Consider the following 23,295-nt stretch of genomic DNA (forward strand, 5'->3'; position numbering starts at 1 on the left):
GACGTATGCTTGTGGAATTGCGTCTTTCTGTTTTGATTTGCGTTGAATTGGAGTCGTCCAAGGTACTCTCCCCTATATATATATATATATATATATATGGCCACATTCGGCGGGACAGCCTGTGGATATGTAGGGTACATTAGATCTACAGACGTTCCTATACATAGCTGTTCTGTGGAATGGGCGGGAACCGCTGCTGATGCGCGCGAAGGCTCACGCCTCAGTTACTCGACTATGTGCGTATCTTGTTTAAATTCTGAGATTTCGGGTCCGCGTCGCAACTTGCCTGTCGACCTCTTGGCGGAACAAGCCCTTCGACTTCGCTTCCCTTAAGTCCGACCGAGGGATGCCAGCGTACAGCATCCCCACAGGGCGTTCTAGGAGAGCGTACTTCTGCAAGAACGAGGAATTTAGTATCCGACGCAGTCATCGCGTGCGCCATGCGGCGTCCCGTTACGTACGAGGAGCGGCTGCGATGAGCGCGTATAAAACAGCGAAACGACCGAAAAATAGAGAGCGAATGAGAACGTCCGCTTGGAAGCCGCGACCAGCTGACGGCTGATCGAGACCAGAAGATAAAAAATATGCCTTACGTGAAGCTTCTAGCTGTTTGCAGATTAACTCAAACGAAGGCCGCTGAGATCGGGTAGTCGAGTGGAGAGTGTGAGACGCTCAGTTGCTCTTCTGATCGACGTATGTCTCGCTAGGTGCGCTAGCGCTTGCGCGCGAATTCCTCTACCATGCACCGCCGCCTCGAAAGCGGCGCTTCGCCTCGCGGCGAGGCCTGCAGGTGCAGCATCCTTGCATCTCGTTGTTGAATAGACGATTCACGGCTGTGGTCGCGTCATTGTTCACTGCGTTTGATTTCCCAAGGGAGAGGTTCATACGCCTGCCGAAGGTCGCATTTTTTCAAATGCAGAACTTTATAAAACATACTTTGCCCTTGAAAAACAGAGACAGCCTCCCGTTCGTGAACAAAGATCCCCCTCGGCACCTACAGACACGCCAGACATGCCCAGGGACCTCCGTATTTGACAAAAAGATTACACACGATAGCGCAAACGAACGCTTGGAATCTGAGACGAGAGGCAGCTCCGCCAGCATTCGCGAAGCACGGGACGAGCGGTCTATTAGGCGCCCCTGTCAAACGTTTATTCAAGAAGAAACGGCAATGCGAGGCAGGCACCGCACGACAAGTCAGTCAACTGCCAAGATCGCAGGAACGAGACAGAGCCAAAGCGACAGCGAGCAGCGTCCGCCACACAAATCGAACGAAAGACACGACAGCCGCATGTTCCAGCCTCTCGTGGCCTCGTCGTCGATGCATCAGTCTCCGTCATTGGCTGTCGCTGCGGAGACTGTTTTTTAGTTTTCGTTTTCCCACAGAACTGTGACAACTCAGGTGCCGCAGGGCGTCGCGCCACACACGTTTGTGAGGTCGCCATTCCTCCGCATATTCTCAATATGGGTTGACGTTCGCGCGATTCATCACCGCCAGTCTCATACAGTGCGGCACCCGCCTCTCCCCATGGCCGCGGAACTCCTGCACGCTTTAGAGCCCGCTAGCGTGTCGCACACTCGATTCGACAGCGGCGTCGGGTGCAGCTCGGCGCGTGGTGCTCGGGACGCCGCCGCAGCGACCTCCGCTTGATTCCCTGCTTTGGCAGAATGCGCGGAAGAGCTCGCGGACTCCGGTCCGCAGCTGCGCGCGCTCCGCGGCCGCGGCTGGCGGCTCCTCCCGCGGCAGGAGCTTCCGCCACAGACACAGGATAAGGTCCTCCGCTGCGAGCTGCGGCGCGGCCTCTGGCTCTGCAGACGCGGCCTCTGGCTCTGCAGACGCGGCCTCTGGCTCTGCAGACGCGGCCTCTGGCTCTGCAGACGCGGCCTCTGGCTCTGCAGACGCGGCCTCTGGCTCTGCAGACGCGGCCTTCGCCGACTCCGCGGAAAACGCCGACAGCGAGGGCGAGAGCACGAAGGCAGGCGCATCAACCAACTCCGACGAAGTCGAGGCGGTGAGCGTCGCGAACCCGGCGGCGACGCTCCGCGAGTCCTCGCAGCTCTCGGCGCTCGCCGTGCTCCATTCCCTGGAGAGCGCCGGTGCAGGCGGCGCCGCCCACGAATAGAAGAGCGGCGAGGCAGACGAAGACGACAGTCGCGAAGAGATCGACGCCCGCGTGTCGGGCGTGCTGGACACGAGACCGGGGCTCTCGCTGAAGAGCTCCGCCGCCGAGGCCGAAGCGGCGAAAGCCAAACACGCTTCGGACGTCTTCGCCTCGCTTGCACCGTCGTCACACCCGCGCCAGCTGACTGCATGCTTCACGGAGACGCAGAGCGACGGACGGGGAGACGCGACGCCTCTCGAGGCTGTGAGCTGAGCCGCCAGCCCCTCGCCTGTCTGAGGCTGAAGTGCGTTATCTGGGCGCTGCGTTGCCCTCTCCACCTCTTTGCGCCGGCTCTCTGCGGCGCCCTGCATCTCGGGTGGCTCTCCGCGCCACGCTTGAGCTGCGGCGCTCGCTACCAGGCCCTCGGCGGTGTTTTTCGGCGACGCCGCCCTAGAGACATTCGCACTCGACTCCATCGCCAGGCAGTAGCAAATGGACTCTGCGGCCAGACCTCTGCTGCACTCCTCGCCGCTGTGGCACTGCCATCGACACCTGCCCGCGCTGTCTGCCTCGCAACCCGCAGCTGCCTTTTGGGCTCCTCGCCACTCTCCCGCCCTTTCCGCGGAGCGAGGCGACTTCCTTTGACCACCGGGCGAGTCCTCGCGCGCACCGCTCTGCGGTAATCTGCCTCCGCTTTCTTCGGAGGCACACGGCTGACAGCCGCGTGTTCCTGCCGCGTCGTCTGCCATAAAACGCGAACCCGCCGGGCTCGCCTCGGTCGACTGTCTTCCTCTGCAGCAGCCGACGTCCTTCGGCGCGTCCTCTCCTACCGCTGCCTGACGTGCTGCCCCCGTCAGCGCACAAGCGGCGACTTCGCCTCCCGCGTGCGGCGGGCGCGGCGACGCGAAGGCAGCGGAAGCAACGCGACTCGGCGAGGACGGCGCGCAAGCCAACGCCGGCGCTGATGGCGACGGGGACGCGGCCTGAGACGCCGCAAGAGAGGACGTCGAAGCGGCCGCAGAATGCGCCGCAACAGAGGCGTATCGACTCGAGCTCGGCGCGAGCTCGCCGTGGGGAGGCGGCGCTTGCCGCGGGACCTCGCTGTCGGCTGAGGCGTGAAGCAGCAGGGACTGGATCAGTCTCTCGATATCATCCTCGTCTTCAGACTCATCGTCCTCGATCAGATTCACGTCGTCTCTCTCACGCCTTCCGCCGTCCTCATTCACCCTCGCCGACGGCGAGAGCCACGCCTGGGGGGTCACGGCGGGACGCGCCAGCCCTGCCTGCGCGTCCCGCCGCGCAGCCGCCCGGCGTGTGCCCTCGCCCGCACAGTCTGTTTGCGTCAGAGAGTAAACGGCGTCGGACCTTTTGCCTTCGTCAGCGGAGAGCGACAACGCCAAGGGCGACTGTCTGCGAGTTGGAACGACCGGCGCAAGCAACGGCGACGGCGCCGGACGGCTCTCAGACACGCTTGGAAGAGGAGACGCCTGCAGTGCCGACGCAGAAGACGCAGCAGACAGAGCTGGCGGAGGCGAATGCCGCACGGCGGCATCCGACTGCGCTCCGCAGGACGCTGCGCCGAGCGAACAAGACTCTGAAGAAGGGCACCCGACAGACAACTCTTTCGCGAGAGCGGCGCCGACACCAGGGGGGACGTGTAGAGCCACTTCGCCGGCGGACGGAGGCAGCGCAGGAGAGCTGAAGGCAGCCGGACGGAGGGACGATGAAGCAAGAGAGGCGAAGGGCGTGGGCATGAGTGGTGACAAAGCGAGGGCAGACCCCGGAACAGGCCCCAGGGGCGACGGAAGCGATGGAGACGCGGACAACGCCATCTCAGAGGAACTAAACGAAGCGAAAGACGCGGAGGAAGACGAGGGGGAAGACGCAGAGGAAGATAGGCAACGAATCTGAAGGGAGGGCGGAGACGCAGACCGCCAATAAGCAGCGCGATGGCGCTCAAGAAGGGCTAACGCTGCGGGATCTCGCCCGAGAGCTCGGCCTTCTCTCTCGCGCGCGACAAGCAGCTTCTGCTTCACAATCATCTCGCGGATTTCCTTCTTCACCTGAGAGGCATCACCCAACCGCACCCACCCATGCAACGGCATTAATTCTCAAAATCAGTCTGCCTGCGGAAAGGCGAAGGACAGCTTGAATTTGGCCCTGCCGATAGGCCTACACGAGTATAGTAGAAAATCTAATAAGAACCTGAACAAGAAAGATCAAAGTACTGGCAGGGCCTCTCCACGTACGGAACTGCGCTTATATGTGGACATCTATATCATAATATTCCTACGCATCTTTCTCCTTTCGTTTCTAGTCGCACTAGGCTGTTTCTGTGCGTGCACATAGATCGACACTGTAGCCGCAGACAGATAAAGATTCACAGCGACAATATCATGAAACTATAAGGAGCGGAGCGGCCGCGCCGCCTGTCTGTGATGTGAATATATACACGTTTATAATGTCATGTAAAATGATATATTATAACCTTATATTGGTGGGAGTCCATATGTCTGAGGAGAACGCTGAGGAGGCAGCGACGCCGAGACCACTGACACTGCTAACACACGCATATCCGGAGCGAGCTACAAGTTCGCTAGAATCTGTAGACACAGCTACCCAGGAAATTGACAGACAGGCACACTAGGAGCGTGGCGTAAAGGCGCACCCGCAGAGACGGCGGACAGAGGCGCTTTGCGCGAATGATTCGATGCCCAATTTTCACCGGCTTCGGGCGCGACAGAAACATGTGGCTCTGGCAGTTCACAATGGCCTGCGCGAGCGGCTCGAACGCCTGAACACCAGAAGCAAAGACACCACATGCGCAACTTTCATCTTGAAACCCTGAACCGCAACTTAGAAGCAGGTCGGAAGCGGCGCGCGAGCCGCAGTCGACACAGCGCGACGAATCTCTTGCGGCGAGCTCGAGAAAGCAGCCCAGTCAAGCATCCGCAGGTCGTGGAGATGAAAAGGAAGGTAGCCCGGAGCGCTGGAGCACATGCAGATAGAAAAAAAGAACGGAGCCCGGAATCTGCTCTAAGCCTCAAGCGAGCAAATCGGCGTGCCGGCTATCGGCACGCCGAGTAAAGCGAACCAGAAGAGGAGAAAAGTCTCCATACGGAACGCCAGGTCGCCGCGGGTCGCTGGTCGCACTCCGTCTGGGCTTGCAGACAGGGGGGCTGAATCGCACTGAGCAGGAGCGACACACGAAACACGGGTTCGTTTTCTCGGCTCTCCGCCACGGAGGTAAACTGTATTAGCTGAAAGAAGGTCACCGGTGACGCGGCTCTTGGGTTTGAAAAGGCAGCTGTGAAGCGGAAGCGTCGCACTGCGCACACTGAGGCCAGGCCGGTTTTCGCAGCCACGTGTCGCCGCGCGGGAGTTCCGGCGTGCGTTGACTCTCACCATGGCGGCGGGCAGCTCGCAGTTCAGTTTGTCTACCAGGAAGTCGCAAGGCATCTCGTCGAGTGCCTCGCCGATCGCGGTGATGTCTTGGTAGAAGGGCGCGCAGCATGCGGCACACGGGCCCTGGGCTCTGCGCGCCGCTTCCGCGACGCCCGCCGCAGGCTCCGGCGGCTTCCCGTCTCTCTCCAGTCCCTCCGCGACCTCCAACGCGAGCGCCGCCACGCTCGACGAGGGCGAGTCCGAGTCGCCAGGAACCCTAGCGGCCGAAGGAAGCGCCGGCTCGAAGGGCAGCGGATCCCGCGCGAGGCGGGACTCTGCGGCCTGCACGGGCGCAGCCGCGGCACGAACCGACAGGGGCAGCGCCGCGCTCCCTTGGAGAGGCGCGGACGCCGCCGGCCTTGCAATTCCCCCTGCAGGAACGGTCGCGAGGCGATCCGAAGGCGGGCGGACAGCCTCCACTCGCCCCGAGACGGTCGCGCAGGCCGCGCCGGCGGTTAGCCGCGAGGCGACTTGCCAGTGCGGCGGCGCAGCAGAGGAGGGCAGCGAGGCTCCGGATGAACACACGCCACGGAAGCAAACAGGTGCAGACGCGACGCCGGCGCCGAAAGCAGGAGGCGTGACGTAGCCATATCCCGCTCGAATCTGAAGCGGCTGCGCCGGGCAAGAGGCGAGACAAGCGGCAGCGTCTGATGCCGCGCGACAGGAGGAGGCGAACGACGAAGGAAACGGCACGGGAGGGCTCGCCGAGGACTGAATTGTGGCGGGCACGCGACTCAAACGCTCCACCGGTAATCCTGCCTCGCCAGCAGGCACCACCGGGCGCGTTTGATCCGTCTTGCCTTCTCCACTCGCCCGCATTACCGGCTTCTCTCTTCCGGCCTTGTCGCTCGCGGCTGAGGGCGGCGCCGTCGGCGCACGCTCCGCAGCTGCGCAAGGAGAGTCGGCATCCGGTTCCGCCTGGTGCAAGGGAGCCGAACAGGGAACCGCCCCGAGACTCGGGAGGAGCACCGCGGGAGACCCACTTGCCGGCAAAGAGGCGCAGGCCGCCAAGGCTTGAAGCGAAGTCGCCTGTCCCTGAGGAGCCGGCAGACGCAAAGTGCCGGCGCGCGAGCCCTGGTTTCCGCTAGAGCCTCCTCGGGCTTCTGCGCGGCCGTCGCTTGCGCGGTCGCGCCCGCCTGCTCGGGGAGACGAAGGCGAAGCGACGCGTGCGCCTTCTGCGTCGTCGGGTCGCGCGTGCGCAGCCCCCTCTGCGTCCGCTGGCAGGCCCCGTGAGACTGTCTCCGGGCTGCAGGACGCCTGCCTAGTTCCGGCCTCTGCGTCGTCTTCTCGACTGTCGTGTGTAGGCTCTTCGTGGCGTTCCGTCTTCTCGAACGCCTCCGCCTTGTCCTGAGAACCACGCGCCTTCTTCGCCTGTTCCCTCTCCCTCTGCCGCTGCTTGTACTCGGCGTTCCGGCGATGGCCTGTGCCCTCGTTAGGGCGCGCGGCGAAAGCCAGCGCCGCGCCGTGCGGCGTCTTGTGACTCCTGAGCGACTGCATCAGCTTCCGCTCTTCGGGCGAGAGAACGAAAGCCCGCCCTCGATCTTCTTTTCCGTCTGCGAGCGCGGCGGAACTGAGGGAGAGCTGGCGGAGGAAGCGCGCACGCTTCTGCAGGGAGGTGACGTCTCGCGACAAGTTGTATTTCGCGATGAACAGCAGCCACGAGAGAACATCGGGCATGCCGTCGCCGCGGCGCTTGCCATCCTTCGCGCCGCCGGCAGCTCTCTCCCCTGCCGCCGAGAGCGCGAGGAGCGACGTGTGGGCGAGGCTCGCGCCCTCAAGCGACGCCGCCGCCGCCGCCTCCAGGGAGCCGGTCAACGCGCCCGCGGAAGAGGGCGAGAGGAACTTTGCCAAATGCGAAAGAATCAACAGGTCTTCTTCGATCGAGAAGGGCTGCGTCAGACTCATACGCCACGCGGCGAGTGGATTGCGACGGTCCTGAACGGGGCATGCGGCGGACACCATCCAACGATCGTTTGAGCAGCCAAGCCGCAGACCAAGAAGCCTCGAATTCGCAAGCGACGGCCAGACACTCGCTCGATGATGTCCACTATCCACTGAGCCCAAACAAAACGCAAACCTCACGCGGCATATATATACACACCTATGCATGTATTCATCCATATATATATGTATATATATATATATATTTGCGTATATATACATGGATACACAAGTGGATGCGTATCGAGAGTACGCGAACTTTCTCCCTGTTCGCAACCGTCTGTTATCGACGCACTGCGCCTGCCGGCATAGCGGGCAGGTCGAGATAGCAGCTCATGCACGCTGCCATCAATATTTGCGGTTCAGGGAGAGGAATGTACGACTCCTCGGGGCTGGCGAGTTTCCTCACCTTTGCAGCCTGCCATCGTCTCTGGAGAGCCTTGAAGCGTCGGGTGACTTGCAGCTGCGTCTTGGACGGCAGGAAGTTCTCGCAGATAAACGTGAAATGTCCGCGACCGACGCGCGCGAGCCCGAGCCCCAGCAGCCGATCTTCCGCAGGCGTAAAAATCACGAAAGTGTTTCTGCGACCGCAGCGAAACACCCACACACGTCTCAGTAGACGCGTCCCCAGCCGCAACTCCGCATTCCACGTCGTCGCGTCCCAGAGAGAAGGATGATACTAGGCGCGGCGGGGGATGCCCAGCAAGTTGCGGCGCTGCCTGCTCGTGTCGAGAAGCTGCCGTTGCCTAAAACAAATCACTCCCGGCTCCCCTCGCAGCCCGCGGTCTTAAATGGCTTATAGAGGCATACATATATACGTACATCCGTATGAGCACACACACATACATATGTAGAATACATGGATACGTATCGACATACATGCATACACATAGAAGCACATAAGCACACGGATGGATTAGGTAGCACTCGTCTCCGGCGTCTGTCACTGCCCTTATCAGGTGGACAGTTCCATACTCGCCACAACGTCATCCCTGCACGCATGTATATATGCATATATATATATATATATATATATATATACATGACATTTTCTGGAGGTGCTGTGTTTCTCTGCGTATTCTGCATTCGATTTCTTACTCTCCAGCTTTCGCGCAGGCGTTTTTCTTCGCTCCGTCGCCGTCGCCAGCGCCGTCGCCTGTGGAGTCGAGCGCGCTGGAGGAAGATGACAGCGCAGCCGCGGAACCTGAGGCCGAGGCGCCGCGCGGGCCGCCCAGACAAGCGTTTCGCCTCTGGTAGCAGCTCGAGAGAAAGGCAGGATCAACAAACGGGTGCTGCAGACGTAGGAACTCCTCCAGAGAGCGGGGGAAGCGCGAGTCTTGATCTCTGAAAAAATGCATCCGAGTCGAAACATCGCACAAAACACACATGGTACGTGAATGCGGGTGAAGCGACGCAGGTGTCGCTTCTGTCTTCCTTCTCGTGGCGTCGACGTGCAGGCCCTCCGCTTTCCTTCTTCTCCAAGACTGTTTTCCCGCTTCTCTCTGCTGTCTCGGTATGTTTTCGGCCGCTGCGTCTGCGTGTTCAGGGTTTGGAGTTTGCCCGCGTCCTCCATCCACCTCGCTTCTTCTTGTGTCGATCGATTTCGCTTTCAGCTCCGGCCATTTGCTGTCTGTCTGTTTTGCGCCGTCTCACGCACTCGAGCAGAATGAGGAACTGTTTAATCTTCCGCAGGAGCGGGAAGTCGAGAAGCGCACAGCGCGGCGCCTCGCCCTCCGCGATCGCAGCCGTCTGCTGCGCGACTCCCGCGAAAGGCACCAAGCCGCTGCTGTCGTCGACTGCGCGGCCGTTTTGAGACGCCGAGGGCGCAGAGAGAGGCGGGCAGGCTGAGTCGAGGAACGGCAAACGCTCCTGCAGCTGCAGCGCCGGGAGACTCTGGCGGGAGCGAAGCAGGTTGACCTGGAGAGAGACACGGAAATGCACACGACGAATGCTGAAACAGTAACCAAACGAGCCAGAGAACAGAAGCCGCGCCTCGCCCGCAAGTCAAACCGGCCTGATCGACAAAGCCGAGAAACCGAGGAGGACGGACGAAGTACCTCGATCGCCTGGCGTTGGAGTCTGGCGAACCGCGGCGCACAGGAGGCGCGCGCGCGTGCGAGAAGAGGCCGCGGCGAAACGCACGCGAGCGACGCGGCGCTGAAGGAGACGCCAGCAACTGGGGAAGAGAATACACGCGAAAGTACGCCGACGCGACAGGAGGGAAACTGCGTCAGCAGCTTACCTGCTCAAGGCGTCCCTGGAGCAAGCGATCGCAGCACATCATGGCGCGTCGCACGAGTTTGTGGCCTGCGTCTTCTCGCGCAGCTTCTCTCGCCTCCGTCGGCCGCTCTTCGTCCGCGGTCTGCGCCCTCCGCTCAGGTCCCGTCGCTGCTTCCGACCCCTCGACTCGGTCTCCAGACGTCTCTGCGCTGTGGCCTCCGTCGCCCGCAGTTTGTCTCGGGGGTGTGTCTGCGGGCTCGCCTTCGCGAACTCCGCGCGGCTCGGGCTCGACGTCGGGCTCGCCGTCGGGCTCCTCCGCGCAGCACCGGTTTCGCACGACGTAGACCGTTTGCATGAGAAGTTGAACGTACAAGTCCATCTGGGACTTGAGGTGGCGCAGCTGCCGAGCGGAGAATCCGTTGAGCACAGGCTCAAAGCTGTCGCGGCGCGAGCTCTCCTCGCTCTGCAGCTGCGGCACCAGGTGCGCAACGTGCGCGAGGGGAAACGGCGGCGGCACAACGGCCCCCGACGCAGTCTGAATATCCCAGAAGAAGCGCGACGAGAACGCCGGCGGCGCGGCTTTCTTCTTCCGCTTCGTCCCCTGTACGAGGCGACACGCGCCCGACGGCGAAGACTCGTGCCCTGCCGCCTGGGCGCCGCCCCAGAACGCCGAGGGCGAGGGCAGAGACGCCTGAAAGGACGCGAAGGATGAGGACGGCGACCACTTCTGCCGACGCCCACGCGTCCGCTTGTGCCTCGGTTTCTCGTCCCGCTCGCGTCCAGAGGCTGCGCCGCGCCGGCACGAGCGCGGAGACGCGCCCGCGCCACCGTCTGTGTCTTCGTCGCTGAGCAAGCAGACAGACGCTCTTCGCCGATCCTGCGCCTCGAGTCGCCGCTGTCTCTTTGAAGCCCTTCTCCGGGGCGTCGAGCAGGGCCGCGGAGACCGGTCTTCCGCCCTGCGGGCTCGCTTGCGTTTTGTTTCCGAACGAGGCGACGACCAGGCGGCGCCGCCCAGGGCCTGCGACGCAGCAGGCGAAGAAGGCGAAGCAGGCGACGATGGCGAGGACGACAGCGAAGCGCAGCTGGAGCTTTCGCAGTCGCTCGACTCTCCAGAAGACGAGGAGGAGCCCGAAGATACGTCCGACTTGTCTCCGCTAGCGAGCGAATAGTCTGAGTCGTCTTCTTCTTCGCTCGGGAAGTGGCCTGTCAAGAGTGACGACGGCGCCGCGGCGAACGATGCGAATGTCCTCCATGTGTCTCTTCGCCGGTGCTGGGGGGTCGCCCTCTCGGCGGGCTCGAAGTCGTCTTTGGCGTACAGATCCTCGTCCTCGTCGTCCTCCTCCTCTGAGAGCGAAAAGTCACTGTCGCCCTCTCCGTCAATGTCAGACAGCGCTCCAGCCACGAGCCGCCGCATCATCGCGAGGCCCCAGCCGGGGAACGCCGGCGAACCCGCGGGCGACTTTGCCGGTGAGAGCGCAGGCGACGGCGAGGAGGCCAGCGGCGACGACGAGGCGGACTGAAGCGAGTAAGAAGGCGACGGCGGAGCTCGCCGGCAAACCGAGCTCTGCGGAGTCCGGAGATGCGGTTGGGCGCTCGGCGCGCCCAGGACTGTGCGGGCGTCGGGGAGGGGGCTGTCCGCCCCAATCGGTAGGCCGTGTGCCGGGGAGGAGAGAGAGAATAGACAGGGGGATCCACACGCGCCAGCAGCGGAGGCCAAAGACGTGCGAGCTGAAGTCCTCGCCTGCAGTTTTGAAGGCGACGCCCGCGGCGCGACCGTTGAGGCGTCTTCGTCTGCAAGGCCCTTGGTCCTCTCTGCCCCCTGCTCGGTGCTTTCAGCGTCGCAGTTTGGCCTCTCGCTGGAAGCCAGCTCTGCGGCGCTCTCTCCCTGGCGCTCCGTGCACGCACGAGGCGAACGCTGCCTCTCATCTTCTCCCAGACTCGCGCCTCGATCTCTGCCTGGCCTGGCAGCAGCTTCTCTCGAGCTCCTGCGGCTGTCGCGCTGCTCGCTACCTGGTTCCGCGAGGAACTCTTCGTCGTCGCTTTCCAGCGCCCAGCGTTGCAGGAGATCGCCCAGCGTCACGCACTCCTGAGGCGACGCCTCCACAGACTTTACGTCTCTCCGGTCGGCCTCTTTCTCGCCTAAGCTCTCTTCACTCGTCGTCCCCCCCCTCGCGCCCCCTTCTCTATCGTGCGCCTCCTCTCCTTTCTTGGTTTCGTGTCGGTGCTTGCGCTCGCGGGGTGTGCTGCACTGTTGCGCCTCGGCACTTCCTGCCTTCTCAACCGAGGCCTGCGCTGTGCAGTCCTTTCTGTGAGATGTCCTCTCCAGGTGTCTGCACTTCTTCCCACTCTGCCGGTCGGCGGCGTCGCTCTCATCTTCCTTTTCTGTGGCGGACGCCTCGTCCTCACTTGCGCGTTTGTCGCTGAAGCTCCCCGCGGACACCGTTGGCCTTTCCGCGCGAGCGGCCTCTCCGCCTCCGCGGAGTTTCTGTGTCGCTTTTCGCGGATCTTCCCTCTTCTTTTTCTCAGCTTCGCCTTGGCGCCCTGAACGGAGTCCGCCCCCCCAGGCACTTCGCCTGCGCCGGCCGTCGGTTTCTGTGTCCATGCACGTGGAGCGCCACCAGAGGCTGCCTTGCGTCGCTGCTGCCTGGAGCAGCGAGGGTGAAGAAAAGGAGGAAAACGGGGTCGAGGCGGCAGACGCCGCGACAGACGCCGCGGCCGCTGGCGAGGGCGGCAGCGAGGCCGGTGCGTCCCCAGGCAGCGCGGCGCGCCTCGAGCGAGAAGCCGAAGTCCGAGCCGACGGAGCGGAAGACAGCTCCCCTGCAGCGACGGGTGCGGCCGCCGCAAACGTAGGAGAGAAAGAGCAAGGAGAGGGGAGGCAGCCCTGGTGAGAGCGCGCGGGAGCCGGTCGTGCGCGTAGAAAAGTCGACCCGTCGGGGGGAAGCTCCGCACCAGCCAGCCCTCGCAGTCTCAGTGCCTCGCGCGACATCGAAGAGGCTGCACTGCCTACGAGCAGACTCGGGGCGGAAGGCCCAGGGTACGGAGGGCCTGAGGCCTCGGCTGGCAACGGCGAAGAGATCCGCCGGGTGGGCGACGAAGCCGACACGCAGGGAGCGGCTCCTGGCGCGTCGCACCTGAGCTCAGCGAAGTCTGCCGGCGCCGCCACCTGCCCCCGAGCAAACGACGGAAATGAACAAGACGAGACATGTCGCGCAGCTGCAGAGGCTTGGCAGGCCTCCGTCGGACACGGGGCGCCGGCGCTCGGACCGAAGAGGTCGCGCTCGTGCTCTAACTCGCGCCGAGGGCGCTCGGCCTGCCACCGACTCAGCACAGATGGCACCCCCCCCGAGCCCCCTGCTGCGTGGCTTCAAGTAGAGAGAATCTTCGGCCGATCTCCAGAGAGCGGCTGCCCCGTGGAGGATGTGCGGCGGTGTCGACCCCACAGACGTCCGCCGCCTGAGGGTCGCTGCTCACTGGGTCCTGACACGCGGGCGCCCCGGAGGACGGGCGCTTGCTGGACTCGAGAGGGGCGGAGGAGGCGGCGGCTGGCGCATACAGCACCCCGCTCCTGTGGACTGGAAGGCAGGAGGACTCCCGGTTCTCTTTGTCGTGCGACGCGACAAGGAAACGTGGATCGTGTGCGCCTGCCGGCGGCGGCGCAGCGCAGGAAGCCAGGGTGACCTGCGTGGTTTCTGCTTCGAACGCGCCTTCTTCGCGGCCGCACCAGACCACGCCCTGGACACCGGTGAGAGGCGGCGCGAGGTGGCACGCCGCGTTGCCACAGGCTCGGCGCGCGGGGTCCACCCCGCCGCCGCGCGGGGTCGCGGATGAAGGCGCAGAGACGGCAGACGCGGTGAGCGCCGCTGCCGGCCTCTGAGGCGAAGCGCGCGGCGAGGGCAGAAGGCCGCTGGGCTCTGGCCCCCGAGCCTCTTTGTCGTCGCTCCGCGGGAGCCCGAAGCAGCGTTTTTCCGCGGGGAGACGCGAGAGGAGACCGGCTGCCGGTGGCGAGTCCCGCGACCTGTGCAGGGCGCCCGCCGCCGCAGGGGAGGGGCAGCTGGAGGAGTCTCTGTGCAGGGCGCCTGCCGCCGCGCACCAGACTGGAGTTGACGGTCCGGCGTACCTGGCTGAGGCGCGCGGGTGCCGGAGCGACTCCGCCGCCGCCCCGAGCGCAGACGAGAAGGGACATGCGGCTGCTCTCGCGGGGGCGGCGGTGAGCGAGGCAGGGAAGGAATTGAGAGAACGCAGCGCGCAGCGAGAGGGGGCGGAGGCAGGCGACGGCAAGTAGCTGGACGCGGCGGAAGACGGCACTGGCGAGTGTGCGAGGGCGTCCGCGGGTTCCGGCGTTTCCGCTGAAGAAGAAGACGGGCGGGGGGCGGCAGAGTCACTGAGGAGAGCCAGCGAAACAGCGGTGGGTTGCGCGTCCCGCCGCGGGGCGCGGCCGTCAGAGGCCCGGCCAGAAGAATTCCGCAGAGGAGACGAAAGGGCAGCAGAAGAGTGGGCGAGAGGATGCAGACAAGGAAAGGAAAAAGAGCAGCGGGGCTGAGACGGGAGAGGGGCGACGGATGCAAGACCTTCCGGTAGCCGGGACTGCCGGCTCATGAGTGCGGGCTGAGGCAGTTCACGAGAAGGCAGCGACGGCACGCCCAGAGAGCACGGAGTCGCCAAAGGCGCAGCGCCCACCTCGAAGGGAGACGAATCAAAGCAGCTGCCATGGTCTGCCATGGTGCGAATGGAGAGGCGAGACGAACGGTGGGAACAAACCGCTAAGTCGGCGTCCACAGCCGTTTGCAGCCGAGGGCGGGTGACGATGAAGAGAAGGCAATATCTATAGACGAATGGGATGGATTGAAGAGGCAGAAGAAGCCAGAGCCCCGAGCGCACGATGCCTCCGCGTCACTTCGGCGGGAAAACGCCCATTCTGCGCGGCAGGGCCGGTGCGCGCAACTCCACTCACACACCCGGGAGGCCTTTTTCATCGCAGTACAACAAACTGCGTCCTAACCTGCAATCTTAGCACTTGGAAGCGACGCGTGGCGCGCAGCAAAAACTTCAGACAAGCGGACGGCCGGAGCCTTTTCCCAAATATCGGCGATGAGGGCTCTCAGTCTCGCATATCTTCCCTCTTTGAGGGTGCTATTCCTCGCAGACGAAGGGGCACTGAGTGCAGGGGATCGAGGCAGTTGTGCGTTGCCTCCTAACGGGCAGCATCTGGCCTCCAGAAAAGTAGAGCGACCCACAGGGAAGTCCATTAGGCACAGCGTGTCTATACGCTGTTCAAGAGTTCACCGCCAGCCACGCAGGAGAGGATGGTCGGGGGGCCATACGTTCGTTGTCGTCGTGAGCACAGTCTGTGCTCACCCCCCGTCACTGTGATTTCCGTTTTATAAAAGTCAGAAAGGCAAGCCCTCCATGCTCGCCTTAGTCCACATCATAACGAGAAAGAGCGTGGGAGTAAAGAAAGGAGGATGGAAAAACAGTAAAACGAAGGGTGAATCGCGAAGGGTGTGCGTTGGCACTGGAGTATACAGACTCGCATCCACCTCGCCCCCCTGTCTCCTGCATGATCGCCCGCCAGAACGTGGAGGAGGAGCTCGACGCGCCCGAAGCGACACCTGGGGAAAAATCCGCGTGCAAGAAGATTTTTACGCGGATACCAGGGGGGAGCACCTGAGAGACAAGTTCTGAGGCGAATACGGGTCTAGTTCGGTGGTACATTTTGTTTCGCTTGCAGACAGTCGCGGAGAGCATCTTGACGATCACGCGTGTGGCGCCACGAAAAGTCGTGCCCACCCATGCGTCCGGGAAAGCGCCAGGCAACGGCAGCGGAAGAACTACCAAAGGCGGTTGAAAGCGCTCTTAAACAGATGAACTCAAACGAAAGCAGAGTCCTTTTCAAATAGGTCCTCGTCCGTAGTGGCTTTCAAGTGCTGCGGGTTTCGTGGGCACTTTGTGTCCACGGGCGCGGATCGGCACCCTCCAGCTGGGGGGTGAACCGACGAAGTTGTTCGATGCCTCCCGGCTCCCGTTTATTCTTCGCCTGTTGCCTCGATGACCTCACGTTGATGTCATATTCCGTCTGCAAAGAAGTCTCGTGAGCCTCTTATAGAGGGGCATATTAAGTCGACCCAAACACAGCAAAGGCCTCGTGTGAGTGGAGAAAAAGACAGTTAACGGGGTCGCAGGGAGACAGGCTCGCCCAGCAAAGAGACTCGGGCCTGGTTCAGAGCAGTCTGTGTGCTGGGTAGTGTCCAGTGAACTGCATCCGCGCGCCTGTGCTGTATCAACAACCAGTCCCACTCTAGCTTTCTGTTTTAAGAGGCATGCGAGTTCTAGTTCTTACGCAGTTCGTCTCGAGTTCACGTGAGGCAGATGTTTCACCTCTCAGGGGAAACATGTCGCGTTCGTCAGGGAACTCCCGGGCTCCAACGCAGGTTCAGCGACCGCACAATAGAGTCCGCCCCCTCTTTTGATCCGCACGCGAACGGTGGTGCTTTCCTTTTCCATCCCTGGTGTGCAGCTGCTGACGCAGTTGTTTCTGTCTCACTCGAATGACGTCCACACCATCGAGACGTCTGCATGTAGTCTGTTAGATTGATTTTCGAGTACTCACCATGCCAAGCCATATAGATTCGTCGGGCTGCGAGTTGTGCCATAGCTGCCCATCATGTGCAAGGTTCGAATACCTTACATGTCTAAAACAACATCCATGTGCACTCTGGCGTCTTCTCCACTTGACGAAGACACGGGAACGATCTACGGCATAAGCGCGGAGCCACAGTACCAGTGTCTCCATATTGATGAAGGTGTCGAGTATCTTGGGCGGCTCGAGAGGGGAGCATAGGGATGGAACTGTTCTACTGTTGGTTGTCGATGACGCTGAGACCCGCCTGTCTTTTACTCGACCAGCCCACTGAGCTTTTGGCAGCCCGCAGCTGAGTATCACTCGATTCGTTTTCGGTGAGTCCTTCACACGGTGCTTTTGTCTTTTGAGGCTCGGCACTACAGAGTTGTACACCTGGAACGCGCTTTCCTTGCAGATAATTGTGTCACGTGCCCCAGTTTCTTCCAGTGAAGCAGGCTCACAGTCATGCATGTTCCACCAAACAGTAAGGTCCCCGCGTAGCGCGCCTGTCTTGCCTCACATGTTTCGAGCTTCCAACTCGCACAGCAACGTCGTTGACTCGGGTGTCGCTCCTCGTGTGTGGCAGCACTGCCTCTGTTTTTGTAGTTATCTACAGGCAGGTTTTTACTCCTTATCACATCAACCCGTAGGGGCCGCGCTTCTGCGCCGCGAAGCGCCAGCGTCGGCATCTGAGGAGCCAGCTTCGGACAGCCAGCCCCTCTGTACGCGGGTTTTATAGAGTTCGATAGTAATCGTGGAAGCTCACGAATGTGCCGGGAGCTGACTGCAGCTTCCAGGCATCCTCCCTGATACAGTTTAACTTTCTAGGCGGTCAGGGCTCACTTGAATATGGGGGAATGATAGCCGGCCTACCATTCTTCTGCAACATTGTTGCATGCCTGACTCTCTGGGCTGGCCAGACTTCACTCGGAAGACGCTTTGACTGCAGCGACCTGGCCGCAAAAGTACCGAGATCACGACAGCTTTCGAGAACACAGGACCGCGTGCAGCCGTCGTAGTCGTCCACGCTTGGTATGCGAGCAACCACAGGCTTACGGAAGCAGGCCCAGTTGGCCGTTTACTGGTCCTACCGTCTATCCTGGTGTTTTCTGCTGTGCCCCCACATAGTTTTGTTCTCCTCACTTGCTGTCGATGGTCAAACCAAGCTGTTGAATCTGGAGCCGTGCGCATGTGGCCGTTGCCAACCTCTCCGCCGTGAAGTCGGCAGCTTCTAGCGGGGCCCTCCGGCGCAGTATCCGATACACCGTCCACTGTCGCCATCGGGTTTGGAGACGTCGAGAGTTCGTTCCTAAATAGATCCTTTCGGTACGTCCCCAGATTAGACCGATTAGTCTGCATGATATGCTTTTGCAGCAGCCGTTGCCCGTGGCATGGAAGAATATAGACATCTGCCGTAGAAGCAGGAGTGTAATGGTGTGCTAATAAATGGGAATGAAAACGCGGAAGCTGCCCATTGGCGCTCAAACGAAGTCGAAACGTCCAGCCAGAGTCCGTCGAGGGTTCCGGATGCAAAAGGGTCCACTAAAGGCCCAGTAATGCTTGTACTGGGACGCAAGCGCTGTGCTCGAGACAGTCCTTTGGAACCCGTCGTGCCCGCTCATGAGGAGGGGCTTCAGTACAGTTATTATGCTCTTTTCTGCATACGCATGCCTGGCGGACTACTCTTGCGCCGCAGTGGCACGGGGGAGGGGGGTGCTGTTTGATTGGGTGTGTAGTGCGAATCTCCCAACCGCTACGGAGGAGTGCAGGCATCAAATGTGATAATCACCGTCTTTCAAGTAAGTGGCGGCAGGTACTATCCTGTCCGATTAATCGCGACCCCGCTGAGCAATGCGAGGGCATGGACGAGACGTGGCACCTTCCCCGTCCTCTAGCGACAAAATTTCGAGAACTTTCCAGCATTACTCAGTCGCCCACACGCCGTCTGGGCGCGTGCGCTGCGCTTCGCATGGTGGAAAAGATGGTGCGGCAGTGGTCGCCCGTACTTTTGCGTGTTGCGTTCACTAAGAGTCACTTCAAAGAGGTATGTTTTTTGCAACAACACCTCAATAATGGCTGTCCGTGTCGGCTAGAAGTACGGTGCGTTTTACTTGAAAGCAGAACACGTATTTCTGAGAACGCTAGCTGTATTCTCCCTCACCCCTCTGCCCTCCTACCAATAGTTGCCGCCTCCTCACTTACAATCGCGTGTACCCCTCCTCCTTTGTGTGCGTACCACGTAAACGGTGTGACATAAAAGCTGCACCTGAGACGAGCATGATAATCTTAGTAATGGCGAAGAAATTTTGCGATGCCCAGGGGACTATCCAAGTTTGGATTTCTCACAAAATGAAAACTCTCTCGCAAGGATAGGATTTGACCCTGAGGAAAAGGGACCGTGGGCCGACGCGTTGAGTCCTGACTCCAAAGTAGTGGAAATACCAACGGTCCCACCCTCCTCAGGCGTCTCTCAAAGCTACAAGTTCTCGGTTTCACATATGCCATCCAGAGAGCAGCCTTTCTGGCTGTGCCTGGTGTGCGTGCCGCCTGAGCACCTTCGTATCTTACCTGAAGAATGTAGCATGCACATTATTGTGGGTTAAGAGTTCGCGCAACCGTCTGGAAAATACCGCGATGTTTGCAGGCCTAAGAGGAAGGCCCAGGTCTGCAGGCTGAAGGGGGAGACTCTTTGGGTGTAGAACACCCAAAGTGTCTCCAATGCCCAACAGAAACAAGTATCACTGCAACGTCGGATGAAACTGAATTTCTTCTGTGCGAGTGATTTATCCCGCTCCCCTCGATTGCTGAATTGAGAAGCCTCGTCTTGTGAGCAGTAGCTCATTTTTACCATATATTGTCACCAGACGCACCTCTGCAGTCGCAACTCTGCTCTCCTTTCGCAAATGCGGTGCCTTACGTCGACGACTAAGGTGTGCCCAAGCGCGGCCACGCAACTTGCAGGGTGTTGCCCAGATATTTCGGGGGTTTGTGAAGGCCTGGGTCGGCACGCCGCTTTTCCGTCACACATGCCACTGCAAGCGGTGACAGTCACCGTTGGAGAGCGTGGCATAGTGTGCAGCGCCGCGGGGAAACCGAGGTGGAGCACTTAGTACAGTGTGAGCGAAAGCAGAAAGGGACTGAAACTAACCTGTACGCAGATCCAAAATTTGGCCACCGGTTCGTGGCAGGTCATGTATACACATTCCATGCATGCTCGCAATATCGGCTGATGCCGTTGCTTATGTGTCGCCGGGCGGCATTCATCTGCAGGATGTCACATATGCCGGCGATGTTGTAAGCTTTCGAGTCCTGCGCATCGCCTAGCGCGTGCCACTCTCCTCCGCAGGGGGGAACACGGCCTCAACTGTAAGCCTCATCTTACGACAGTCGGGGAAGTCGACTGGACCGTGTTGCGTTCCTCTGCACTGCGGTGGGGTGACGGCTGCTTCCGACGGGTTTTGCTCTCAAACCAAGGCCAGAACAACCAAAATATGAAGAATAACGGATGGCCATGCCTTACGGAAAGGACACCATCTGGTACATTAGCGGACGCCTGCTCCAGAACGTAACTGACATGAAGGAGTGTCACTAAACGACAAAACGTGGCGAGAGGAGAGCTCCTGTCGAGGCACTTACTGAACTGAAGTCGGGTCAACACATTCGGGTTTGATGAACAGGCACCCTCCAGTGCTGCGACGGACTCAAACGCCAGCTCATATCCAGATAGCCTACACTGCAGTTACAGAAGAGAGAAGTGGATTTGAACTCCTCAGGCGAAGACGAGTTTCGGAAGTCACGCGGGGGAGATGCGGTCAATAAGACGACACACGCTACACAAGCTTGGGTTGGGCCGGATTAAAGCAGTGAGGTCTAATGGAAGGACACGACCGAAGCCAGGGCAGGAGAATTCACGTGAAGGTGATTACGGCGAGCGTGATTGTGGTGGCGGATGCGCAAAGTTTCACGGCGAGAGACATGTGGTCATTTGGAGTGAATCACGACATGAAGGAAGATGTGTCTGATGACGTGCGTTATTCCTTTCATAACCGAAGTCCGTTCCTCCAGAGACATGCATCTACCTGCCTCGTGTCCGACGTACAAAAGCACATTGTCTACAAAACTGGTCTTTCTCTCCCCTTCCCCCCCTTTACCGCCCCCTTCCCCCCAGCCTATAGTTTCAGCGTCACTGCTGCAGACGCGTGCAAGAGTTGGCGTTCCTTCACTCAGCTGAATGCTGGCCAAGGTAGGGCACTGAAGCCCAATGCCACACCAAGTAACAGGAGAACGTAGTCCGCGCATGTAATCAGTGGAGAGGGAAGGTCCAACATCCGAGCAAAACGATGCTGCCCACAGATGCACTGACAGGCTCCACTCGCTGCTCGCCGACTGCCCGTTTTTCTGATGATCCCCACGATGCGAATTTAATGCCACGCGGACATAGCAGCGTTTACGGACACGCACCAGAGCATTATCACACACTCGAACACACTGTGAGCTTTTGTACCGCTGCGGGGACACAATTTAACCACTATCGGCGCAGCATGGAAGCGGTGGTCAGCGCATATCCGGAATGGAAGCACGCCGTGTCCCATTGCAACGCCGCGTCGCAATTTTCCTGTCGCTTGATGGTGCGCAGTTCCCGACGCGCGGACACAACAGTTGAGCAGCAGCTTTTCCTCTGGAATGACCCTGGCACAAGTGTTTCAGTGGTTTATCCGTGTCCCCTCCGTCCGCACATCAAAGGACATGCCTCTCTGTCCGCCCATCAACCTGAGAGCTTTGTGCCATCGTAGCGTTCGGGGTTATGGGCGTTTACAGATTCCTTGGATGGGCAGCGGCCCTTGGCACCGTGTCGGTGGCTGCAGGGCCTTCTCGGATGCCTCTATCTGCAGGCTCGTCAGCGGAGGCAGGCGAAGAGGTGGTTGTATGGCGTTTTCCCACGCACCTTGAGATTGATGCAGATGGTTTGCCACAATACACGCTTCCTCGTCCTCCGTTACCGCTCGACGACGAGCTTCCCCGCGTACCCCTTGTACCGCAGCGGTGTGAGTACGACGCAGAAGGTGGAAGCCCGAGGCATCTTCATCTTTCAATGGAGGGCGTCCTTTCTTTGGAGTTTGAGTGTCCTAAAGAAGTTCCCAGTACTCTTGAACCGTCCGACCGCAAGCAAGCCTTTCGTGTAAGTGGGGACGGCACTTGCGACACTGATTCCCTTGTCGATATAGCGACGGTTTTACCGTCAGTGTGGTTCAGCGATCTTTTTTCGGAATACCGCAATTCCGGCTCTTATGGCCTCTTCCTTCCCGTGAGGCCCGTTGACAAGGGAAAGAAGATATGTTTTTTGTGTAGGTCGAATCCAGAATCAGGCCCGACACAGTCATGCTACGTGATAATTAACGTCCCAAAGGCGGAACTTCCAAGTGAGCCACACTAGAATGGTGCCTCAGCGGGTGGGACCAACGCGTGTGCATGATGTGTGCTTGAGAAAGCGAAAGAGTGCTTTGAAGCAGAGTCGGGTCCCGATGCAGGGGTCAGTGGCCCTTGGTGTGTGGCAAGACAGGCGCGCTACCGTACGGAGCTCTCCTGGAACTCAATGAGGATAGTCCGATGTCGACGGGGGCGTGTTTTCGTGCTTGTCGCGCCTTCACACAAGTGCAACGTTGGAGCACTGGTGCGACAGCGCTTTTGATCCTGCGTCCGCAGACTCCGCGATAGTGAATAAGCAGACTAGTTTTGAGTGTGTCATCATCCGTGCCGGAGCGGCGTGGTGCCACAGTCTCTCTACACATGCCAACCCTTCTGTGAATTTCGCAGGCACCAGGATATGCGATCCATCCCTCCGTGCTGAAGAAAACATGCTGGGTTTTGGCGATGACGGCACAAACAATGCCGTCACGCTGCATTGTCCGACAGGCTATCCAGTCCTCAACCCTTCGAGCAGCAGCGAATATGTAAACACGGGTCCGGAGTGCCTGGACAGCGTAAAGCTGGAAGATCTGTTGGGCACAGGTGCGTCCATCGATGACGTGACAGATTCCCCGCCGGCTGGTGTGTCAAGAAGTTACCGCATAAAGGTTTCGTCATTGCCGGAGACCCCACGGTATCTGTGTTTGTCGTGCCAGCCTGCACAGGGTCAACTGGCGCCGAATCACTTGTGGCCTGCATGTGACACTGTGGTATTCGCTCCCGCAACGCTGCAGCGAAATCGGGGGGGAAATAGTGGCCCGCAGGGGGGCAGAGAAAGTGTGGCGGGAGACGCGAGTGGGCCCCCGCGCCCCCTCCCCCAAACCTCCCCGCCTGCTTCTGGGACCGCCGTTATGCCATTTTCACTAGCGGCTGCCACAGGTACAGCTCTTCCGCTGATAGCCCGCCTTAGTATTTGAGCACGTGTGACCATCTTCGCTGCCCACTCCGGACAAACAGCTCGTGTGCCAGTGGGGACGTACTTGGAACCGGAAGCAACTAGAAGTCGAGCGACATATCCAGTGGACTCACTACACAGTCGCTGCTCTTACTGGCGGACGCGCAGCGTTGCTGAACTGTATGGAGGAGTTCGTGTGGTTGTCATGTGATGTTGATGTGAGAACGGCTCCGGTGTCAGAGCCCACAGAATGCCGCCCCGTCTAGGAGCGATGGTTCTTGCGTATCGATTCTGCGATTTCCAGGAACAGTTGGCACTCACAGTGGATCATGCATGTGCAGGGCATAACTTGGAGACCAACGCCCCTCACACTGTTAGTACTTTATTCGCGTACCAGGATGTAGAACGTTCAGCACATAACAAGGCGCCTCGCCCGTGGAGGCTGCTTGGGCACCATTGGAACCTTGTATTGCAGTTCTGCGTTGACACCTGATGCACGGGCTACGGGTATCTGAGCGAGAGGAGGCAGGCATGGGGCGAGTATGAATATGCAACCACCCGGGAAGGTCACTTCCGTATACAGGGAAATACCTGTAGTGGTGATGATA

The 23,295-nt window shown here is 60.3% G+C and overlaps 2 protein-coding genes across 2 annotated transcripts; one reads left to right on the plus strand and one right to left on the minus strand.

The window, feature by feature from the left end:
* Positions 1–1,552: 1,552 nt before the first annotated feature.
* On the minus strand, positions 1,553–14,426 carry BESB_044400 (uncharacterized protein; the record flags this gene model as incomplete). The annotated part of the gene is made up of 8 exons (XM_029362891.1): positions 1,553–4,165; positions 4,771–4,896; positions 5,508–7,481; positions 7,897–8,068; positions 8,586–8,831; positions 9,145–9,404; positions 9,730–12,870; positions 13,179–14,426. 8 exons carry the CDS (start codon positions 14,424–14,426, stop codon positions 1,553–1,555), a joined length of 9,780 nt encoding a protein of 3,259 aa, XP_029220257.1.
* A 6,704-nt stretch (positions 14,427–21,130) lies between these two features.
* Positions 21,131–23,035, plus strand: BESB_044410 (SAG-related sequence SRS17B; the record flags this gene model as incomplete). Its single annotated transcript, XM_029362892.1, has 3 exons — positions 21,131–21,746; positions 22,141–22,335; positions 22,992–23,035. The coding sequence occupies 3 exons, from the start codon at positions 21,131–21,133 to the stop codon at positions 23,033–23,035; spliced, it is 855 nt and encodes a 284-aa protein (XP_029220258.1).
* Positions 23,036–23,295: the final 260 nt, after the last annotated feature.

The sequence above is a fragment of the Besnoitia besnoiti genome, chromosome III (genome assembly GCF_002563875.1).
Source record: "Besnoitia besnoiti strain Bb-Ger1 chromosome III, whole genome shotgun sequence".
Classification (NCBI taxonomy): Eukaryota; Apicomplexa; class Conoidasida; order Eucoccidiorida; family Sarcocystidae; genus Besnoitia; species Besnoitia besnoiti.